The 23,450-nt window shown below is 33.1% G+C and overlaps 1 protein-coding gene across 3 annotated transcripts; it reads right to left on the reverse strand.

The window, feature by feature from the left end:
* Positions 1-398: 398 nt before the first annotated feature.
* Positions 399-11,711, reverse strand: btbd3a (BTB (POZ) domain containing 3a). Of its 3 annotated transcripts, none has more exons than XR_012355713.1 (6): positions 11,618-11,711; positions 10,837-11,035; positions 10,622-10,712; positions 9,291-9,409; positions 2,518-7,017; positions 399-2,454 (listed from the first exon to the last, which is right to left on the reverse strand). XR_012355713.1 is itself a non-coding variant. In XM_073842124.1 (5 exons), the coding sequence occupies exons 2-5, from the start codon at positions 10,977-10,979 to the stop codon at positions 5,985-5,987; spliced, it is 1,386 nt and encodes a 461-aa protein (XP_073698225.1). In that variant the 5' UTR covers positions 10,980-11,035; positions 11,618-11,711; the 3' UTR covers positions 399-5,984. The 3 variants fall into 3 exon arrangements, 1 of the variants encoding a protein (XP_073698225.1); XR_012355712.1 differs by having other exon boundaries at positions 2,498-7,017; XM_073842124.1 differs by having other exon boundaries at positions 399-7,017.
* Between the last annotated feature and the right edge of the window lie 11,739 nt (positions 11,712-23,450).

The following is a 23,450-nucleotide window of genomic DNA, read 5'->3' on the forward strand; positions in this document are numbered from 1 at the left end:
TTTTTCTGAAGAACAGCAAGCAGTTTGTAACTGTTCAGGACAAATAAGAGACTCATGAACAACTATCAAAAAAAGAAAAACAGCTGTGGATCATTCAGGTAACAACAGTATTAAGAATCAAGAATATGTAAACTTTAAAACGGGGTAATTTAAATTAATTTCCATTTTCTCTTGTGGACCATATGTAAACGTCTTTTATGTGAAACATCTTATTCAGGTCAGTACTAAACAAAATAAAAAAATAGCATGCATTTTGCATGATCCTTCTTATTTTGGTCAAAAAATTAAGCTTGTAAACTTTTGACCTCAACTGTATGTGCCTCAAAAAAAAAGATTTCTGTGAACAAAGCCAAACAGATTTAGTTTCATAGTGACACTTTTAATGAAAAACACACATATGCGCTGGAGTTAAAGTTAGCTTTATTCATGTTGACACAAACGCCTCTCACACATTCAAAAAAGTCTGTTGGCACTTTCACAGGCACCTCATTTTCTACATAACAGAAGAAACAGGCTTCCTCACGTGTGCCATATATCAAAATACAGCTGTGAATGAATGAATAAATGAACGAGAACCTCTTACACTTATGATTCCAGATGAATGTGACCAGTGCTCAGAGCATGTAAAAACATCTCAATTCATGGTCCAGGAATATAGTGTACAGTACACTGCTTGGGTAGCTCACATCATTAAACCCAATCCAGAAAAGGCACAAATTACAGATTTGACCAGAATAATGTCAACAACACAAGGTTTGATTTGACTAGATAAAATGGAACCCCAGTGCAGATCATTTTTTAAGAAAGAAACCATTGGAATGAAATGACTAGATTGTGCCACAGTGTTACTAAAAACAGCTACTTTATGAGAAATAGTGCAATTAAGGTTTGACATCGACATAAACACGTACACCATCTGAAAGAGTTCGAGTGGAGTGTTAAGTAGTGTTTCAGGTTGCTTACCACATATATTATCACCACAGTATCATTTGTACAGTTTCTGAAGCAAATGGAAATGGTGCACGACCTCGCCGCCATGCTGCTAGGCTGTTATGGATGATTGACAGGGCGTCGCTATGTGGTTGCTAAGGTGTTCGAGGTGATTTCTTACTGGCCTTAGTAAACAATCACACTGACAATCTGGTCTTTATATGGCTCAGGTACCTCCTTCAGTGTCTATGGGATTTATTTGCCCATTTTATCAAAGCGATAGAACACCTTGAATTGTGCACCAAAGTTTCATACTTTGAAGGAATAGTTCCACTAAAATGAAAAACAATGCTGAAAATTGACGCACAGCACATCCAAGATGTATACGAGTTTGTTTCTTCATCCAAACAGATTAAGAAATGTAGCATTATGTTACTTGCTCACCAATGGATCCTCTGTAGAATAAAGTCGAAAAGTTTCAGTTTCAAGTCGAAATTGCAGTAATTAAAGTCACAATATTTTAACCGTAAAATATTTTGAGAAGATTTGCAAATGGCCCAAATTGAGAGCACCTGGAGAAGTTGCAAGGTCAAAGAATTTACTGAAATTGACTTCATTCTTGAAATATTACAACTTTAGTAGTGAAATATTACTTTATTCTCAAAATATTACAACTTTGTTCATTTCAACATTATTTTCATTATTCTCGTAGTTTCAACTTTATTTTTGTAATTTCGACTTTATTCTCATTATTCTCGTAATTTCGACTTCATTCTTGAAATATTACAACATTAGTTGCAAAATATGACTTTATTCTTGTAATTTCCACTTTATTTTCATAATTTCGACTTTATTCTCAAAATATTACAAATTTATTCCTGAAATATTACGAATTTATTTTTGTAATTTCAACTTTTTGTAATTTCGACTATATTCTAATTATTCTCGTAATTTCAACTTTATTCTCATAATTTAGATCTTTTCGCATAATTTTGACTTTATTCTCGTAATTTCGATTTTATTCTCGAAATATTATGATTTTTTTGTAATTTCGACTTTATTCACATTATTCTTGTAATTTCGATTTTATTCTCAAAATATGACAAATTTTATTCTCAAAATAGTACAAATTTATTCTCAAAATATTACGAATTTATTCCCAAAATATTATGACTTTATTTTTGTAATTTCGACTTTATTCTCATTATTCTCGTAATTTCAACTTTATTCTCATAATTTAGATTTTTCGCGTAATTTCGATTTTATTCTCGAAATATGATTTTTTTGTAATTTCGACTTTATTCACATTATTCTCGTAATTTCGATTTTATTCTCAAAATATGACAAATTTATTCTCAAAATATTACAATTTTATTCTCAAAATAGTACAAATTTATTCTCAAAATATTACGAATTTATTCCCAAAATATTATGACTTTATTTTTGTAATTTCGACTTTATTCTCATTATTCTCGTAATTTCAACTTTATTCTCATAATTTAGATTTTTTTCGCATAATTTTGACTTTATTCTCGTAATTTCGACTTTATTCCCAAAATATTATGACTTTATTCTTGTAATTTCGACTTTATTCTCGAAATATTATGATTTTTTTGTAATTTCGACTTTATTCACATTATTCTCGTAATTTCGATTTTATTCTCAAAATATGACAAATTTATTCTCAAAATATTACAATTTTATTCTCAAAATAGTACAAATTTATTCTCAAAATATTACGAATTTATTCCCAAAATATTATGACTTTTTTTTTTTGGAATTTCGACTTTATTCTCATAATTTAGATTTTTTCGCATAATTTTGACTTTATTCTCGTAATTTCGACTTTATTCTCGAAATATTATGATTTTTTTTGTAATTTCGACTTTATTCTCGTAATTTCGATTTTATTCTCAAAATATGACAAATTTATTCTCAAAATATTACAATTTATTCCCAAAATATTACGAATTTATTCCCAAAATATTATGACTTTATTTTTGTAATTTCGACTTTATTCTCATTATTCTCGTAATTTTGACTTTATTCTGAGTAATTGTACATTTATTCTCATAATTTCGACTTTATTCTTGTAATATTTTGACTTTATTCTCACCATTTTTACTTTATTGTTGAAATATTTTGACTTTATTCTATATATTTATACCAATGGATCCTCTGTAGTGCATGGGTGCACAGAAAATGAAAATAGTTCAAAACAGATTTAACCACATGTTGGTGGATTTTGATTCCACTGGAGGAAGCGTTATTATAGATTATGGACTTGTATTCTAGCTAGAAGTGATTGTTTAAAGTTAAAATGTGGTAATGATGGATTTGTTTCTTACAAGCATGCAGCTTTTAACTACACAAGACGTTAATCGATGAACTGAAGTTGTGTGGATTACTTTTGGATTATTGTGATGTTTTTATCAGCTGTTTGGACTCTCATTCTGACGGCACCCATTCACTGCAGTGGAGCCATTGGTGAGCAAGTGATGCTAAATTTCTCCAAATCTGTTCTGATGAAGAAACAAACTTGTCTATATCTTTGATAGCCTGAGGGTGAGCACATTCTCAGCTAGTTTTCATTTTTGGGGCGAACTATTCCTTCAATAATATCCATTTTGCAGTTTGAGACAGTATTAGTGATATTCATCTTAACCAGCACCACTAGTTATCCCTCTCCTCAACTTTTCTCTTAAACTCTTTGTAAAACCCCTTCATGCCGCTTACATACGTTGTGTTGCACCAAAATGTATAAAATATAGGATTACATGAATATTAAGTAGAGAAAATAAGTTTTTAGCGAAACGCTTCAGGACAAATTGTGCTTCACGTGTTGCGTAAAAAATTATACAAATACTTTAGAGTTCAGTAAAATACAGTTTCATTACGGTACGACACAGAAGGCGATACAAATAAGATTCTGTAGAATAAATCAAGTGTGTGACTTCACAAATTAGCCTTTGAGATAACAAATCATCTTCCTCACAGGAAACGCAACATGTCTGCTGTAAACATCACGGAACGATTATTTAGCGTAAACTGTCAGTCACGAGAAAACCGCACGTGACCCGTAAAACGAAAGGACGAGAGGCCTTTAGTGTTTTACCAATGCTCAAAAGCTCACTTCATGAGGATTTATGTGATGTAGATGTGATTTGTGTTCAGATTTACATTTATCTTTAGCAGACATGTTCTTATTAGTGTCATTTTCACGAACGCTTTGAGAGAAAGATTTATCCAGCTATATAATCAGTGACTCAATCTCTGCTCTGAACGAAACTGAAAAATGAAAATTAGGCCATTTACTCAACCTCGTGTCATCTTATTCACCCATGCACCATTTTCCAAAAGAATGGGAAGTCATATGACAGCTTTATGTGTGGAAATTCAAGATTTTAAATCTTTCACTGCTAACTTGGCATCACATTCAGATGCAATAACCAATTTTCAGTGCAACTGAAAACAACTTAAACATCATTTGTGGGGTTATTTAAATGTTTCTTCTGCTTACCAAGGCTACATTTATTTGCTCCAAAAATGCAGTAAAAATAGTGAAATTGTAAGATATTATTACAATTTAAAAGAGTGGTTTTCTATTTGAATATGTGTTAAAATGTAATTTATTTCTGTGATGCAAAGCTGAGTTTTCAGCATCATTACTCCAGTCTTCAGTGTCACATGATCCTTCAGAAATCATTCTAATATTGCTGCTTAATTATCAAATTATCTTATCATCAATGTTGGAAACAGTTAATGTTTCAGGATTCTTTGACTAATAGAAAACTTAAAAAGACAGCTTATTTGAAATATATTTTGTAACATTATAAATGTCTTTACTGTCACCTTTGACCAATTAAGTGTATCCTTGTTGAATGAAAGTTTTTATTTCCTTTAAAGAAAAAGGACCTAAAATTATGAGATTAAAGTCGCAATATTAGGAGAATAAAGTCAAAATATTACAAGAATAAGGTCAAAATGTTTCGTGAAAAAAGTCAATGTTTCAGGCATAAAGTCAAAATTACAAGAATTAAATCACAGTTATTAAAGTTATAATATTTTGATAGTATTTTCAAATGGCCCAGATTGAGAGCACCAGGAGAAGTTGCCAGGCTAAATTTATTTGACTTTATTCTCGTAATTTCGATTTTATTCTCAAAATATTATTTATTTGTTTTTATTACAAAATATTACTATTCTTAAAATATCATGACTTCATTCTCGTAATTTTAACTTTTTTTTTATTTCGACTTTATTCTCATAATATTTTGACTTTATTCTCGTACTTTCGATTTTATTCTCGAAATACAACTTTATTCTCAAAATATTATTTTTTGTTTATATTTTATATTTCTTTATTCTCGTAATATTTTGACCTTATTCTCATTCTCATAATTTTCGACTTTATTCTTGTGATTTCGACTTTATTCTTGAAATACAACTTTTTTATTTTTTTACAAAATATTACTATTTTGTATAATTTGTATAATTATTTATATATAATAAGACTTCATTCTCATAATTTCAACTTTATTTTTGTCGACTTTATTCTCGTAATATTTTGACTATTCTCATAATATTTAGACTTTATTCTCGCAATTTTGACTTTTCAGTTTTTCTCATCAAAATATTTCGACTTGTCGTAATATTTATACTTTCATTCCCGTAATATTTCAACTTTTATTCTTGTAATGTTTCAACTTTATTATCATAATATTGCGACTTTATTTCCAAAATATTTCTTTAATCTCGTAATCTTAGAATTTCTTTTTTAACGTGGCACTAAAACGCCATCATACGAATGACCCAGATGGAAAACAGCACAATAAATTTTAAGTTTTACAAAAGAAAAAAAAGTCGTATAAATGTGGAAGACAATGAGGCTGAGTAAATAATGACCCATTTTAATTTTCAGGTGCACTTCTAATATAATCTATCTGGATTGTCAGTAATCTCTAATAATCTTTTTGCAACCCTTGTGCAAAATCTGAGCAGCACTTCATTAAGGAACAACAACGTTGGGTTCCGATTAATCACGGGACGCTCTCTCAAGCGTAAAATATGAGTTCGGGGATCTGCCCCCCTTGCACACCCGTCCCATTGGTGCTGTCCGACGAGCACTGGAACTGGAAGGTCACCTTCCCGCACTGGACCTCCGTCATGCCCTCCTGGCCAAAATAACTCAACTCATTCCCATCCAGAACCACGCTGGCCGTGTAGAAGGTGTCAGGTTCGATCTGCACGGGGTACTCGAAGAACACGGGGAAGGTGCTGCTGGAGCCGTCGGAGAAGTATTTGATGATAGCGATGCCGAGCGTCACGCCTTGGCGCTTCAGCTCGATCTTGGCCTGGTACTCCGCCGAGCCGCAGCTGGAGCCGTACAACCCGAACCCGGCGATGAAGACGCGCTTGTCCACGGCAAACTGGATGCTGTCGCAGCGGCCGCGGTAGCGCCACTGATTGCTGCGGTACGCGCAGGACTGAAAGCGGTGGCACTTCTGCGGCGTTAAACCTTTTCGTGGCTTGCAGACAAACTTCAGCTCTGGTTTCTTGGCCGCTGTGTACCACAGGAAAATATCGTTGGTTTCGTTGAGCGTCAGCACGCCGGATTGCGCAACGCCATTGGCGAAGTCGTCAAGCGCCATCGCCGGGATCCGTATCAGGTAGATGTTCTTTCCTAAAACGAGTCGTTTGTTCTCGATGGTGGGCTGGAGTTCCTGTCGGTGACACTCTGCTTCTGCCCAGCTCAGCGCTGCCTCAAACACCACCATCTCTTTGGCGTTGAGCGTCTCACGTCGCAGGATGCTCTCCAGAGTCTGAGCGTCGATGTCGCAGAATCCCTCGGAGCGGAGCGCGAGTTCGGCCTGAGCGTCGATCACCTCCCAGCAACGCTGCGTAAGGTCAGGCTCCTCGAATAGGCAGCTCTGAGAGAGCAGGACACAGGCGTTTCGTGCACTTAGACTGGTTTCCAGGAAGTTGACGCAGGCACGGGCCAAGTGGGGAACGATGTATTTTTTGGCAGCGTACAGTGTGGCGAGGACGGTGTCGGCACATAGGTCAATCTCATCACAGTAGATATACCTGAAAACAGTAAAATAAATTTACTGTTTTGTGGTTTCCATTTGTAATGGAAAAAAAGTATTACATTTAGAAATTTAGAAATAAATTAACTGAAAATGCTTTTCTTTATTTTATTAGAAAATATTAAATCTAATGTATTTAATTAAAATTTAAATGTGTATTTAATTCAAAATATTTATTTGATTCATATATTATATGTGACCCTGGACCACAAAACCAGTCTTAAGTCGCTGGGGTATGTTTGTAGCAATAGCCAAAAATACATTGCATGGGTCAAAATTATTGATTTTTCTTTTATGCCAAAAATCATTAGGAAATTAAGTAAAGATCATGTTCCATGATGATTCTTTGTAAAATTCCTACTGTAAATATATCAAAATGTAATTTTTGATTAGTAATATGCATTGTTAAGAAACTAATTTGGACAAATTTAAAGGTGATTTTCTCAGTATTTTGATTTTTTTGCATCCTCAGATTCCTGATTTTCAAATAGATGTATCTCGACCAAATATTGTCCTATCATAACAAACCATACATCAATAGAAAGCTTATTTATTGAGTATTCATATGATGTATACATCTCAGTTTTGTAAAATTTAACCTTATGACTGGTTTTGTGGTCCAGGGTCACATATATATAAAAAATATAGAGTCCTCAGACTTTTGGACCCCACTTTATATCTTCATGACCCCATGACATAAAAATGTGCAAAAATGTTTTATGACTTTTTAATTTATGAATAGCTTTGCGCCTATACCAGGGTCAGATATTAACTTTTCCATTAAGGGGCAAATATTGTATAATTGTTTTCCATGGGCATTTTTTATTTTTTATTTTTTTTTTACATTTGTTAAAGGATTAGTTCACTTTCATAACAACAATGTACAGATAATGTACTCACCCCCTTATCATCCAAGATGTTCATGTCTTTCTTTCCTCACTCGTAAAGAAATTATGTTTTTTTGAGGAAAACATTTCAGGATTTCTCTCTATATAATGGATATGTATGGCGCCCCAAAGTTTGTACTTCCAAAATGCAGTTTATATGCAGCTTCAAAAGCCTCTAAACGATCCCAGCCGAGGAAGAAGGGTCTTAACTGGTGAAACGGTCAGTTATTTTCAAAACAAATTGACAATTTATATAACCTCAAATGCTCGTCTTGTCTCATCTCTGAGCAGCGCATGCGCAGTCTGTGTGATCCTGGTCAATACAGTTGACTCCCATCTCGTTTTCTTCCCTAACTTCAAAATCGCCTTACATCGCTGCAAAAGAACTGACACAGTGTTTACAAAGTGAACATACAAAGAAGCTCAAACGCCCTTTACAAAAAAAGGTAAAAAGACATAAACGAGATGGGAGTTTTTCGACATACCCTAACTGCATTGACCTGGATTATACTGACTACACATGCGCTGCGCAGAGACGAGACAAGACGAGCATTTGAGGTTAAAAAGTATATCAATTGTCAATTTGTTTAGAAAATAACCGATCGTTTCGCTAGATAAGACCCTTCCTCCTCGGCTGTGATTTAGAGCCCTTTGAAGCTGCATTTAAACTGCATTTTGGAAGTTCAAACTTCGGGGGCGCCATACACATATCCATTATATGGAGAGAAATCCTGAAATGTTTTCCTCAAAAAAAAACAATTTCTTTACGACTGAAGAAAGAAAGACATGAACATCTTGGATGACAAGAGGGTGAGTACATTATCTGTACATTGTTGTTATGAAAGTGAACTAATCCTTTAAGGCAATTTTCATAATCACCTTATTAATATAAAAACAATAATATGTTGTCTTTAATGTCAAATACTTAAATTTACCCAATTACTTTAATCAATATTTTAAACAGTTGTCATTAACAATAGACTGTTTAAAATTGTATCTAAATTACACACGTAAAAACAGGAGCTCATAGGGCCGCAATATTATGACAAAAATCATTATTGTAGATTATTATATAAAACAAAACATTTTCGTTGCGTTTTGGTTATCTCATATTCTGGCTTTATAGACAAACATGTCGGTCCATGTCGTTAGTCAAGTCTAGCCATTAGTCAAGTTATGCCAAAATTATTAAAATTATTTACATTATATCTACACTGTGTTGTTTATGATGAGGGAATTTGCAAGCGTGCGCGTTCAACAATGGCTCGCTGACTAATCGAAGCGCTTCTAATTGGTCTGTGCATTTCTGAACTCAACAGAAAGGCGTTTGATTGGTTATAAGGCTCTACACTGCACAAAACAGGCATTTTTGCCAAAAGCGTACTTCAGCATGGCTAGGAATGACGCTGGCTCCACATCAGGGATCCGGATCTCATCCTTATCTTCAGCCAGTTCTCCGTAGAACATGGCATGGAATACAGAACTACCCACAGCCAGGACATACTGACGGAGAGAAAGAAAATTAATTCATAAAAGGTTATAAACATCACTGAAGAACATGGCCTGGTCATAATTCACTCCAAAACCTACAGAAAAAAAATTGGATTTTGCATAAATAAAATTATTTCTTAATTTTCTATTAATTGTATTTATTGGAGTGATTCAATCAGGGTTCATACAGATACTGTAAAATTAAATTCCAGGACTTTCAAGGACTTTTCAAGCACTACTTTTTTGACTGTCAAGGACTTCAGTGTCAATGTCTTCTATTTCAAATTCTAAGTGAAGCACATGCAAAGTATTACTATTAAAGTATTACAAAGTATACTACACTTTTAATACAGTAAAACCACAGTTAATTTTATACAGTAAAACCATGGCTAATTTTCTTAAGGCATTTGTATATACTTTATTTCTTTCTTTTTTTCCCCATTTTTATTACTGTACTGCCTTAATGGTTTGATGTTTTCTACTGTTTAAGAAGAAAAAGATTCGCCAAATTGCTCTGAAATCCTAATCTGAATCAAATGATTTGTGATCCGCGCTTCGAAGTTCTGATCTCAATAATAATTTGTGAACCAGAATTTCAGATCAGGAATCATTTGACTTAGATCAGAACTTCGCATATCACAAATCATTTGATTCAGATCGGGACTTCAAAATCGTGACCCATTTGAATCATCACATGTGAATCACTTTGGGTCGCAATGGTTTAACTGATTCAGAGTTTCGAAAAAGCTCAGTTTTACCCATCACTACAAGCTTTTTTAAAAATTCTTACAAGTGATCGTAGAAATCTGTCGAAACGTTTTTGCTAGTAAATCACTTGAAAAAATGATCAAAGTCACAAGATTTGAACCAATCGGAGCGGTTCCAGCGTAAATGACTCAATTGATTGGGTTCATCTGTTCCTCAATTCACATCTTCAGCCATGTTTACAAGACACTGTCCGCACTGCTGCTTGATTAGCTCGATTGTTTTTTGACATTAACTGAAATAACCAAAAATTGTGTGTGAAGCAATGTGTGCTTATTGAAACAAATAAACCCTTATTTCATAGATACATTCTCTTTCAATAATTCAAGCACTTTTAAAGTACCACTTCAAAAATATAAAGGATTTTCTAGGCCTTAAATTTAAAAAAGTCAAATTTAAGTACTTGTACGAACCCTGTTCGGTCTCAGTGTTTTTGGTTTAACCGTGGTAATACTGTACCTTGTGTCCCGGCACTCTCTGGGTTCCTCCAGGAGGTCCCACCACAAAATGAATATCGGCCATCAGCTCGTTGTTGAACATGACTGCGTTTCTGCAGAGGACAAGTGAATAGGACCATTCACATACAGTGCCATCAATGCAAGCTCACATGCTGTCTAGGTAGGCAGCATAACAGAGCAACGTGGGATAAATCCACAAGAGAAAGAGTGACTCACCTCTCTCTGATAGTGGGGTACAAGCCTTGCCAGTTACATCCTTGAATGGTGTTGTTGTTGCTGACGTTCTGCTGCTGGTACTGCTGGACAGCGCTGGGCGTGACGGTGGGCAGTTTTTTGACAGGAAACAGCTCAGCGGCCATTTTACCAACACATGTCAATTAATCAGGAGTAGTTCATGGCCAGAGGATCTGGCAACCTGTGAAATTGGAATGAGGGGGGAAAAGGCAAAATATTTTTTAAGGCATTCTAAAAACATACAAAAAGCATTATAATATATGAATTTCATACAAATGCTTGCAATTACTCCATTAATAACATGTATGTAGATTTGTCAATCCTAACTCATTAGCAACTATTATATCATTTTAATTTGATTTTAGTAGATCTTTACATTCAATGTTGTCTAAAACTAAAACTGATTTAAAATGGCGCTAAATGAAGCAGCTCACAATTCACGCTCATTGCTAGACTCACATAAACAACAGTTAGCAATCACAGCTAAAGCTGCGATGATCATCCAAATATAACAGAAATACACATCTAATGCTGTTAAATAAGTGTTTGAATGATCTAGAAGCACATGCATTTAGAAAATCGTTTGTTAACTGTAATATCAATGATACCAGTTGATGATCTGAATTCAGATGCAAGCAACAGGAAATAAACAAAAGCAGCTATCGGGCTCACAATCCTACAAAACCCCCAAAACATCAAAGTAAAACAGCATCACGACACGCTAGCGCTTATCAAACAATATAAGTTGCATAGCAGTAATTACCAGAGGTTGATTAAAGCAGCAGGTTTAGTGATAGAGTGAGGAAAGTTTGCAGCTGGTTTGCACATCAACATCCTCCATGATCGGAGGATCCGCCTGACGGACTGCGCATGCGCCACACGAACGCTTTACAAATAAATACAATTTGTGTATTATTTATAATATAAAGTAGAAGGACACACTAATAGCAGGTTAGCAATTGGTACTAAGAACTTTTGATAATTTATTTGGGTTGTGTTAATATTTAGAGACTGTAACTGATGGATAACCATTTCTAGAACATAATTTTTAATACAGCCGTGTGATAAATTGTTTATCACAAGCTACAAATATTTGCTGTAAGAAAAACTGCTACCAAAATATTTATTTAAAGCCAAGTGAAAAAATATTTTATTTATATATTTTTTAAAATATATTGCGTTGATACTAATACGGCCAGCAGGTGGCACTCAAGATTTTAGAATAATTTATACTTTTTTTTTTTTTTTACTTTTTTTCGTTGTAATGACGTCTTTCCTACGCCTTATTTTTTATTATTTTATATTATTATTTTATGTTTTTATGATATGTTATATTAGGCTATTGTAACATATTAATATAACACTTTTTTTTTTTTTTTTTTTTTTTTTCATTTTAACAATCTATTTTGTTTTAGAAATCCTTATGTGATTCTGTTTCTTACCTGCACTGTAAAACTCACTTTCAGGTTTTGGCATTTATTTTTTCATTAACAAAATCAAGCTGAAACTCTGAAAGCTTATTACATTATTCTTTTTTTGTTTTTGTTTTTCTATTATTATTTTATGTTTATATTATTTGTTATAGTAGACTATTATAACATATTTTAATACTATATTTATTTTATTTTATTTTAACAATCTATGTTTAAATCCTTATATATTTTCTTTCCTGGACTGTAAAAGCCACTTTTATGTTTTGAAATGTATTTATTTTATTAAGAAGCTGAAACTCTAAAAAAGTTTTTTTTTTTTTTACATTTTTCTTTTTTTTTTAATTTCTAAAGGCTATTTTATATATACATGAACATATTTTACACATATTTATTGTACTAATTTATTTTATTTAATTCTATTATTATGTTGTTTTTATTATTTGCTGTATGTATTTATTATAATATGCTATTATAACATATTTATATAACATATTTTACACATATTTTACACATTCTATTTATTTTATTTAATTTTAATTTGTTTTTAATTTCCTTTATTTTATTATATTATTATTTTGTTTTTATTATTTGTTATAGTAGGCTACTATAACACATTTTTGTATTTTATTTTATTATATTATTATGTAATGTTTTTATTATTTGTTAAAATATGCTTTTATAACATATTTATATAACATATTTTACACATATTTCTTTATTTTATTTATGTTATTTTTATTTACTTTTATTTTATTCTATTATTATTTTATATTTGTATTATTTGTTATAATATGCTATTATAACATTTTACACACACACACACACACACACACACATACACATATATATTGTATTATTTTGTTATAATAGACTATTATAACATATTTATATAACATTTTTATTTTATTTTATTTTTGTTTTAGAGATCCTTAGATATCCCTAGAAATGTGATTCTGTTTCTTTCCTGCACTATCAAACCCACTTTATTTTTTATAATAGGTTATTATAACGTATTTTACATATATTCTATTAATTATTTTATTTTATTTAAGAAAATCAAGCTGAAACTCTGAAAGCTAATGACATTATTCTTTTTTATTAATTTCTATTATTATTTTATGTTTTTATTATTTGTTATAGTAGACTATTATAACAAATTTTAATACTGTATTTATTTTTATTTAATTTTAACCATCTATTTTTAAATCCTTATATGTGTAATTCTATTCTTTCCTGGACTGTAAAACCCACTTTTAGGTTTTAAAATTGATTGATTTTTATTTTATTAACATATTTTACACATATTTTTATTTTATTCTATTAATTTATTTTATTTTATTCTATTATTATGTAATGGTTTTATTATTTGTTATAATCAAATATTATAACATATTTATATAACATATTTATTTAATTAAATTTTATTTTATTTAAACCTTATAAATGTAATTCTGTTTCTTTCCTGCACTGTAAAACCCACTTTCACTTTTGGAATTAATTTTTTCATTAAAAAAATCAAGCTGAGATTCTTTTTATTATTTTCTATAATTATTTTATTTTATTTTATTTTATTTTTTATATGAAACTCTGAAAACTAAATGATAGAATGATATATTTTAAGTATAAATGACAGAAATTTCCTCAGCTACTTCTCTTGAACAGTTTTCATCTTTAAAGCAGACTGTTAGCTCATAAATAATAACCAAGACTATCCAATAATATTTTTTGAAGTACATTTGCAAATAACTGCAAAGAACGTTTTGGAGTTTTGCGGCTTGCGCATTTTTAGACGTCTCCTATTTATCCTAACCATCTTCAGCCTTAAACATGGAGGTCAGTGTGTGAAATTCAAAACTGCGAAGAATCTCGTTTATTAGTGATAAAATAACAAAAATTCAGTCGCATCGCTGGAATCCCACGGCCAGCAAACCTATGACTGAACATTGACCCTGGAAAGCAGCTTGACTGGAGCTTAACAGCAAAAACAGTCACAGGAATGCAACGCTGCCCTTGTTGCACTGATGCAAAGGCTTTACGTAATGATTTACTAATTACACTATAGAGGCCTCGGCCTCAGGGAATGCTGGGTAACGGCTCTCACAGTCAGACTCCCACAGGCACCGACCTAATATAAGGGGTCCGTAAACAAGCCACACTTTATTGTCTGGACATTGATTTGTATCTCTCAGACCAATTCTAGGGCATTTAAAAGCTTATTTAGAGGTTTTTAAACTAGGAAATGACCATTGTTTACCCGTCTGCTGTAGTTATGGTCGGCTCGAACACAGATTGTTCTTTTTAATGTTCCCATATTATGTTTAGCCTTCTATTCATGGATCCAGTCAGTTTTCTTTGCTCTTCCATAAAGTCTGGGATTAAACTGCTGTGGTAAAGCTTGTGAAATGTCATATTAAAATATCAGTTTAATAAAACATCACTTTGCTTTTATAGGATGGTTGATTTGGTTACGGCAGACACAAAAACATGCAAAGCACAATAAGAAACCAGAATGTATTTAGACACAAGTTACAAGACACTTGCAAGTGGCTGAATTTTATTGTATTCATAAACAAATGCTGCTAAAGTTTTTTTTTAACTTCTTTTCATTTGTATCCTTTCAACAGCATCTACAGTTACATATTTTTATGAAATGTTCAGATACAGCAAAAAGTAATAATAATACATTTAAAATATACAAAAAATGGCCAAAAAGAATGTTAAAATTTAAAAATCAACCAATGACCATACTTTACAATGTTCATAAATTAATAAATTAATAAATAAATACATTTAATTTTGATCATTTAGCCAAATTGTAGGCTACTGTAAGATTGTCGATGTATTTTACTTAAACTTATTTTTATGAAAAAAAAAAAAATAATAATAATAATAATAATAAATAATTAATTAATTTTAAAACATACAAAAAAACTGCCAAAAAAGTATATTTATTAAAATATGTAAAAAAAAAAAGAAAAGATCCATATATATATTTGCCATTTTTCCAAAATAAATAAATACATTTTAAACATACAAAAAATGGCCAAAAAGTATATTTGTTAAAATATGTTTCAGAATAAAGATTAATAAAGAATAAAGAATCAAAGATTCTAAAATTAAATTAGCATTTATATATATATATATATATTGCCATTTTTGGTATATTTTTGAAAATATATTTTAAAAGTGTAAATATATTTTAAAAGATTTTAAAATAAAAATTGTACTCCATTTATTTCATTTCAATCCAAGAAAATACATTCACGTCACATTATAAAAAATAAAAAATAAAATAAAATAAAATATTGAATAAAAATCAACAATGACCATACTTTACAAAGTAAAAAAATGTACAATATGTAAACATAAATAAATGAATAAATAAATACATTTATTTTTAAATAATTTAGCCAAATTGTAGACTACTGTAAGATTTTCAATGTATTTTCTAGACCTAAAATACATTTTAAAATATATTTTAGTTAAATTAAGGACTAAAACTAAATACATTTTCCTTTTCAAAAATATATTTTACTAAATATATTTTTTCAGTTAAATTAATTAATTTTTAAAATATACAAAAATGGCCAAAATAAAAAAAGTATATTTGTTAAAATATGTTTTAGAATATATGTTTTATATTTTTTTGTATATTTTTTAAAATATATTTTATGTAAGAAGAAAATACATTCATGTCACATTTAAAATGAATAAATAAAAAAAATTTCTTGTCTATAACATTTTAACATAATACTTTTTATTTTATTTTAATTTTAATAGAAATCGGTGATGACCATGCTCTACATACTGTTAAAAAACTACAATATGTAAAATATATATATAAATTATTCTAAATTTAGTTTTTGATCATTTAGCTAAATTGTAGACTACTGTAGATTGTCAATATAGTTTTTTGACCTAAAATACATTTTTAAATATATTTAAATATATATAGGACTAAAACTACATACATTTTCCTTTCAAAAAATATATTTCACTGTATGTAATGTGTGGTTAGGCTGTCTTTCTTTAAAATATATGCCACTTGGTTAGCATTTTGTTATTTATCAATGTTATCCTGACATTTTTTAAGTGTGGTTTAAGTCTCCAATATCGTATTGGGGCCACTGTATTTGCAATTTATATTTGAGTAACCACAGATAATAAACTGTGATTAACAGCATATGCAGTTATATTTACATAACTCATGCGGCGCTGTAGCCATAACATTATAGCGTATCTGCAAGTACAGATATTGTATCATCTGAGTTGAATGTGGCTGCTAATGAAATCTTATGTTCTCTTTTCACTCTGTAGTGAGCGGCGGTGATTTATGCCCCAAGTGTATTGTGGGATATCAGAGTCTCTGAACACAGGGTTGGTAAGACTTTTCCTACTCCACAACGATTTAAGGTTGGCCTTAGTGTGTTTTTTTTCTTTTTATTATATTATCTGTCATTTTGCAAAATGTATTTTGCAGCCTTGCACAAAATGTCTATGATCTTGAGATATTTTTATTATCATTTGAGCCCATCAGAGCCCACAATGTATATATATTTATTTTGAAATTGATTTCAAAATACATTTCAACATGCTTTCAGCACGTTCCACTAATATTTGAAGCTTAAAAATTGTGCAATTTTATTTCATATACATACTGTTGAAGTCAAAAGTTTACAGAATCTGCAAAATGTTAATTATTTCAGCAAAATAAGAGGGATCGTACAAAATGCATGTAATTTTTTATTTAATACTGACCTGAATAAAATATTTCATATGAAATATGTTTACATATAGTCCACAAGAGAAAATAATAGTTGGGTTTATAAAAATTACCCTGTTCAAAAGTTTACATATACTTAATTTTTTATACTGTGTTGTTACCTGAATGATCCACAGCTGTGTTTTTTTTTAAGTGTTTAGTTGTTTGTAAGTCCCTTGTTTGTCCTGAACAGTTAAACTGCGTGCTGTTTTTTTTTAGAAAAATCCTTCAGGTCCCACAAATTCTTTGGTTTTTCAGCAATTTTGTGTATTTGAACCCTTTCAACAATGACAACTGAGGGACTCATATGCAACTATTACAGAAGGTTCAAACACTCACTGATGCTCCAGAAGGAAAAACAATGCATTAAGAGCCGGGGGTGAAAACTTTTGGAACTTGAAGATCAGGGTAAATTTAATTTATTTTGCCTTCTGGGAAACTTCTGTAGCTTCTGAAGGCAAGTATTAAATGAAAAAAATATGATATTTAGGCAAAATAAGAAAAATGTACACATTTTCATTCTGTTCAAAAGTTTTCACCCCCTAGCTCTTAATGCATCGTGTTTCCTTCTAAACCATCAGTGAGCGTTTGAACCTTCTGTAATATTTGCATATGAGTCCCTCAGTTGTCCTCAGTGTGAAAAGATAGATCTTAAAATCATACAGTCATTGAAAGAAAGGGTTCAAATACAAAAAAAAAAAATGCTGAAAAAACACAAAATTTTTGGGACAGGACAAACAAGGGACTCATGAACAACTATCACAAAACAAAAAACAGCTGTGGATCATTCAGGTAACAACACGGTATTAAGAATCAAGTGTATGTAAACTTTTGAACAGGGTCATTTTTATAAATTCAACTACTATTTTCTCTTATGGACAATATGTAAATGTCTTTTATGTGAAATATCTTCTTCAGGTCAGTACTAAATAAAAAAAATAACATGCATTTTGTATGATCCCTCTTATTTTGGTAAAATAATTAACATTTTGCAGATTCTGCAAAGTGTATGTAAACTTTTGACTTCAACTGTATTCTGATCAATATCGCTCAGCCCTATTTTCAGCGTGTTCTTTTCCTAACAGTCCTGTAGTGGTGTCACATTTTAGTGTTGTTTTGCTGTGAGTGACGGCCCATGCATTCAGCCCCAAACCCCCCAAGATCCTTTTTAAATCCTCGAGCGAGCAGATTGGCCAAAGTCAATTAGAAGTCTATTACAATGAAATGCCGTTTACGGAGATAAAGGATGAATTAGCCGTACTTACTCTCTTCATTCACAGCCTCTCTCTTTCTCTTATTCTATCAAGTGGCATTCATTGAATTGAATAAAACGTCTCGTGCCTGGGAACCGCAGCGTTTGGACTGAACACATGGTGTGATAATGGGGGGCTCTGTATTCATAGGTTGGTCAGTTCCTACCCCTTGTATTGTGTGAAGGCTTTCTCAGGGCTTAGTGTGTGTGTTGTAGAGAAGGAAAGGGTGGTAACAGTGTTTCATGAAGAGTATTGTAGTATTTCTTAGTGAGGGCTCTTATTGTTCATTTGGCTGCGAGTTGAACAGACGGCTGAGCTGCACATCCAGGTGCATTCTGGGATCCGGTTTGTGTCTTGATCCATCCAACCCCTTCTTTGTCACATCATCCATTGTCATGATCTCAAGCATTGAGAGTGTGTCCATTTCATAGGCGGTCATTTTGAGAGCATGCTACTCTTACACAGCTTTGCCAGAGATTCCATCAAAGAACCTTAGGACCAAAGGACCTAAAGGAAAAAAAAAATTAAACAGAACAGCAAGTAACAGACAAAACAAAAGCAAACAGATCTAAACTAAACAAGACCAAACAGCAAAGTAAAGTAAAGTAAAATGACAAAGCAAAAGTGAACAAAACTGAACACCAAATAAAAACACAAAATTAAAGCAAACAAAACAAAACAGCAGATAAATGACTAAATAAAACTAAACAACATCAAACAAATAGGTTGTTCAAGAAGACAGTCCATAGACCTTAAGGATGGATAGGTGGGTAGATAGATAGATAGATAGATAGTTAAAAAGATGGATTGACAGATGATGGATAGACAGATAGATAGAAGGATGGATGGACCGATGATGAATAGATGGACAGATGGATGGATGGATATATGGAGGGATGGATGGATGGATAGAGAGATGGAAAGATTGATAGACACATATACAGATGGATAGATAGAGAGACAGATAAAAGGATGTATAGATGGATGATGGATAGACGGATGGATGGGTGGGTGGATGAATAGATGGATAGACAGATGGATGGATGGATGGATAGATAAAAGGATGGATGGACTGATGATGTATAGATGGATGGATGGATGGATGGATAGATAAAAGGATGGATGGACTGATGATGGATAGACAGATGGATAGATGATATATTTAGGGATGGAAGGGTAGGCAGATAGATAGAAGGATGTATGGGCAGATGATAAATAGACAGAGAGAAGGATGGATGGATATATGGATGGATGGATGGAGAGGACAGATAGAAAGAAGGATGTATGGGCAGTTAATGGATAAAGAGATGGATGGATATATGGATGAATGGATAGAGCGATAGAAAGTAGGATGTATGGGCAGTTGATGGTTAAAGAGATGGATGGATATATGGATGGATGGATAGACAGATAGATAGAAGGATGGATATATGGATGGATGGATGGATGATAGACAGATAGAAAGAAGGATGGATGGGCAGATGATGGATAGAGAGATGGACGGGTATATGGATGGATGGATGGATGGATGGAGAGGACAGATAGAAAGAAGGATGTATGGGCAGTTGATGGTTAAAGAGATGGATGGATATATGGATGGATGGATAGACAGATAGATAGAAGGATGGATATATGGATGGATGGATGATAGACAGATAGAAAGTAGGATGGATGGGCAGATGATGGATAGAGAGATGGATGGATATATGGATGGATGGATGATAGACAGATAGAAAGAAGGATGGATGGGCAGATGATGGATAGAGAGATGGACGGATATATGGAGGTTTGGATGTATGGAGAGATAGATGGATAGACAGACAGATAGAAGGATGGATATATGTATGGATGGATAGACAGGTAGAAAGAAGGATGGACGGGCAGATGATGGATAGAGAGATGGATGGATATATGGATGGATGGATGATAGACAGATAGAAAGAAGGATGGATGGGCAGATGATGGATAGAGAGATGGATGGATATATGGATGGATGGATGATAGACAGATAGAAAGAAGGATGGATGGGCAGATGATGGATAGAGAGATGGACGGATATATGGAGGTTTGGATGTATGGAGAGATAGATGGATAGACAGATAGATAGAAGGATGGATATATGGATGGATGGATAGACAGGTAGAAAGAAGGATGGACGGGCAGATGATGGATAGAGAGATGGATGGATATATGGATGGATGGATGATAGACAGATAGAAAGAAGGATGGATGGGCAGATGATGGATAGAGAGATGGATGGATATATGGATGGATGGATGATAGACAGATAGAAAGAAGGATGGATGGGCAGATGATGGATAGAGAGATGGACGGATATATGGATGGATGGATGATAGACAGATAGAAAGAAGGATGGACGGGCAGATGATGGATAGAGAGATGGATGGATATATGGATGGATGGATGATAGACAGGTAGAAAGAAGGATGGACGGGCAGATGATGGATAGAGAGATGGATGGATATATGGATGGATGGATGATAGACAGATAGAAAGAAGGATGGATGGGCAGATGATGGATAGAGAGATGGACGGATATATGGAGGTTTGGATGTATGGAGAGATAGATGGATAGACAGATAGATAGAAGGATGGATATATGTATGGATGGATAGACAGGTAGAAAGAAGGATGGACGGGCAGATGATGGATAGAGAGATGGATGGATATATGGATGGATGGATGGATATATGGAGGGTTGGATGTATGGAGAGATGGATGGATGGATAGACAGATATACAGATGGGTGGATAGACACATAGATAGAAGGATAGATGGATAGACAGAAAGAAAGAAAGATGTATGGACAGATGATGGATAGAAAGATGGATGGATATATAGATGGATGGATGGATGGATGGATTTAATAGAGGACTGGATGGAAAGATAGATCAGTTCAGTGCTTCATCAGCCAGATCATGACCAAACCAGCAGTAACCAGCATAAACCAGTCTGCAAGTGCAGGTCTGAGTGTTTCTTTCTGTCCTCCACTGGGCATTCATTCAGCAATAGGGACCTGTGTTCACCACCAATGAATAGTCAATAAAGAACCCATCACTTTTCGCTGCATTTGCTTGAAAGAAAAGCATCTCCAAAAGCTCTTCTCCGGCCCAAACGGTCACCCCTGCCATCTGTGCTGAGGTTCTCCGCCCTCCTGCGTGTGGTTGAAAAGGATAATGGAGTCTTGAATAAGTTTTGAATACTTGAGAATAGACCGTCCCTTATTATCTCCGCCAGCATCTGCCCACCGCTCCATTGATGTGCTCCGTGTATTTACTCCACTCAATTAAACCACTATAAACTCCATTAGCAACAACAGAGCCAATCAGAAATGGCCACACAATAGAGACGGATGAGGGCCCTTCCCTTGCTCCTTCAGAAGGAGGAGGTCTCTATTCAGAGGAGCGCTGGAACAGCTGCTGATAATCTGCTTGTGTGCTGCTCGCCGTGTCTTTCTATTGTCGCGTCAATAGTTTCAAACAGGTGTTGCTTTAATTAATGTAGCATTCATGGGTATTCAGGGGCCCTTGGCCTCAATAGGGCCCTCTGACGGTAGAAAGAGCAGCCAAACAGACATGCCATCACTCTCTGGACCAATATTACAGGCTTTAAATGGGGTTTAAATGAGGCCAGTATGCAAATGTCTCCACTGTTTGCACTGTGACTCACTGAAATGAACACACTCAAACATGCTGTTGAATGTTAGTATGTGATGTTTTTAGACTCTTTTTTTAGACACTTTTTGCCATTTTCTTGATAGGAGAAGAGAAGAATGGCTTAGATGTGTCTGGAATATGTATGCTAACTGCTAGTCGATAGAACGGTGAAGTGTTTTTCACTTTCTTCAATAAAGAGGCCAAACTAACAAGCTTCGACTGCAGTAATCGTTGGGTCCACTAGATGGCTCACAGTTGGGCTGTTGATTTAAAGCAGACCTATTATGCCCCTTTTTACATGTAATATCAGGCTCAGGTGTCCCCAAGAATGTCTCTGTGATGTTTCACCTGAAAATACCCTACAGATGTTTTATCATATAATTTTGAAAATGCCTATTTTGAGTGGAAGCAGAAACACGCTGTTTTCGCGTATGGCTCTTTAAATGCAATTGAGCTGCTGCTCCCTGCCCCCTTTTCCAGAATAGGACTGTGCCTTTACAGCTTTAACCTCAGATACCTGCTGAAATCATGCGATTTAAAGCCATATTAGTTTAAAACTTCTGATATATGGTTTTCTAAACGTAAACATCCGAAGCACGTCCAGAGAAAGCAGCTGTCACATGGCATGTGAGTACTAAACTAAGTTCTCTTTCATGTCTTATTGCGCTTAAACTGTCAAATACATACAAGTTTATGTTAAAAACACACTGGAGTGACAAAAACAGTCGGTTATGACCGAGAAGGTAAACAGCATGTTTATATTATATCTGTGTAGCAACAGCATAATATACAGTAAAGAAATCAATAAATCCACTGCTGTCTTGTCTCCTCTGAGGCTGGGACTCTAAATAGTGTTCTGTGCAAAAAAAAAATCTAATTTCAAACAGAAAACAAGATTATTTTTCTTACCCCATTGGCAGATTATTTTGCTTGTTTCAAGCAAAACACACTTAATTTTGACTTGTTTTTTCTGAAAACAAGACCATTTTTACTTGTCTAGAAAATCCTTCTTGATTTAATTTTTTTTTTTTTTTTTTTTTTTACATATTTTGGCTGGAAACAAGCCACAAAATCTAAGTAAGAAAAGTATTTTTTGCAGTGCACATTATTGTAATAGACATATTGTTTGTATTTCGCTATAAAACGGACAGATTTTGAAAGCTGAGACTTTGGAAACCTGGTGCTCCTAATCTGGGCCATTTGCAATAGGCTAGAATATAATCTCAAAATATTATAACTTTAATCTCGTAATTCTCGTAATTTTGACTTTATTCTCGAAACACTTCGACTTTATTCTTGTAATTATGACTTTGTAAAAATATTTCGACTTCATTCTCGAAATATTTAGACTTTATTCTTGTAATTTTTCTTTGTAGAAATATTTAGACATCATTTTTGAAATATGTCGACATTATTCTTGTAATTTCGACTTTTTTCTCGTAAGACTGCAACTTTATTCTGATCATTTTGA

The sequence above is a fragment of the Garra rufa genome, chromosome 6 (genome assembly GCF_049309525.1).
Source record: "Garra rufa chromosome 6, GarRuf1.0, whole genome shotgun sequence".
Classification (NCBI taxonomy): domain Eukaryota; kingdom Metazoa; phylum Chordata; class Actinopteri; order Cypriniformes; family Cyprinidae; genus Garra; species Garra rufa.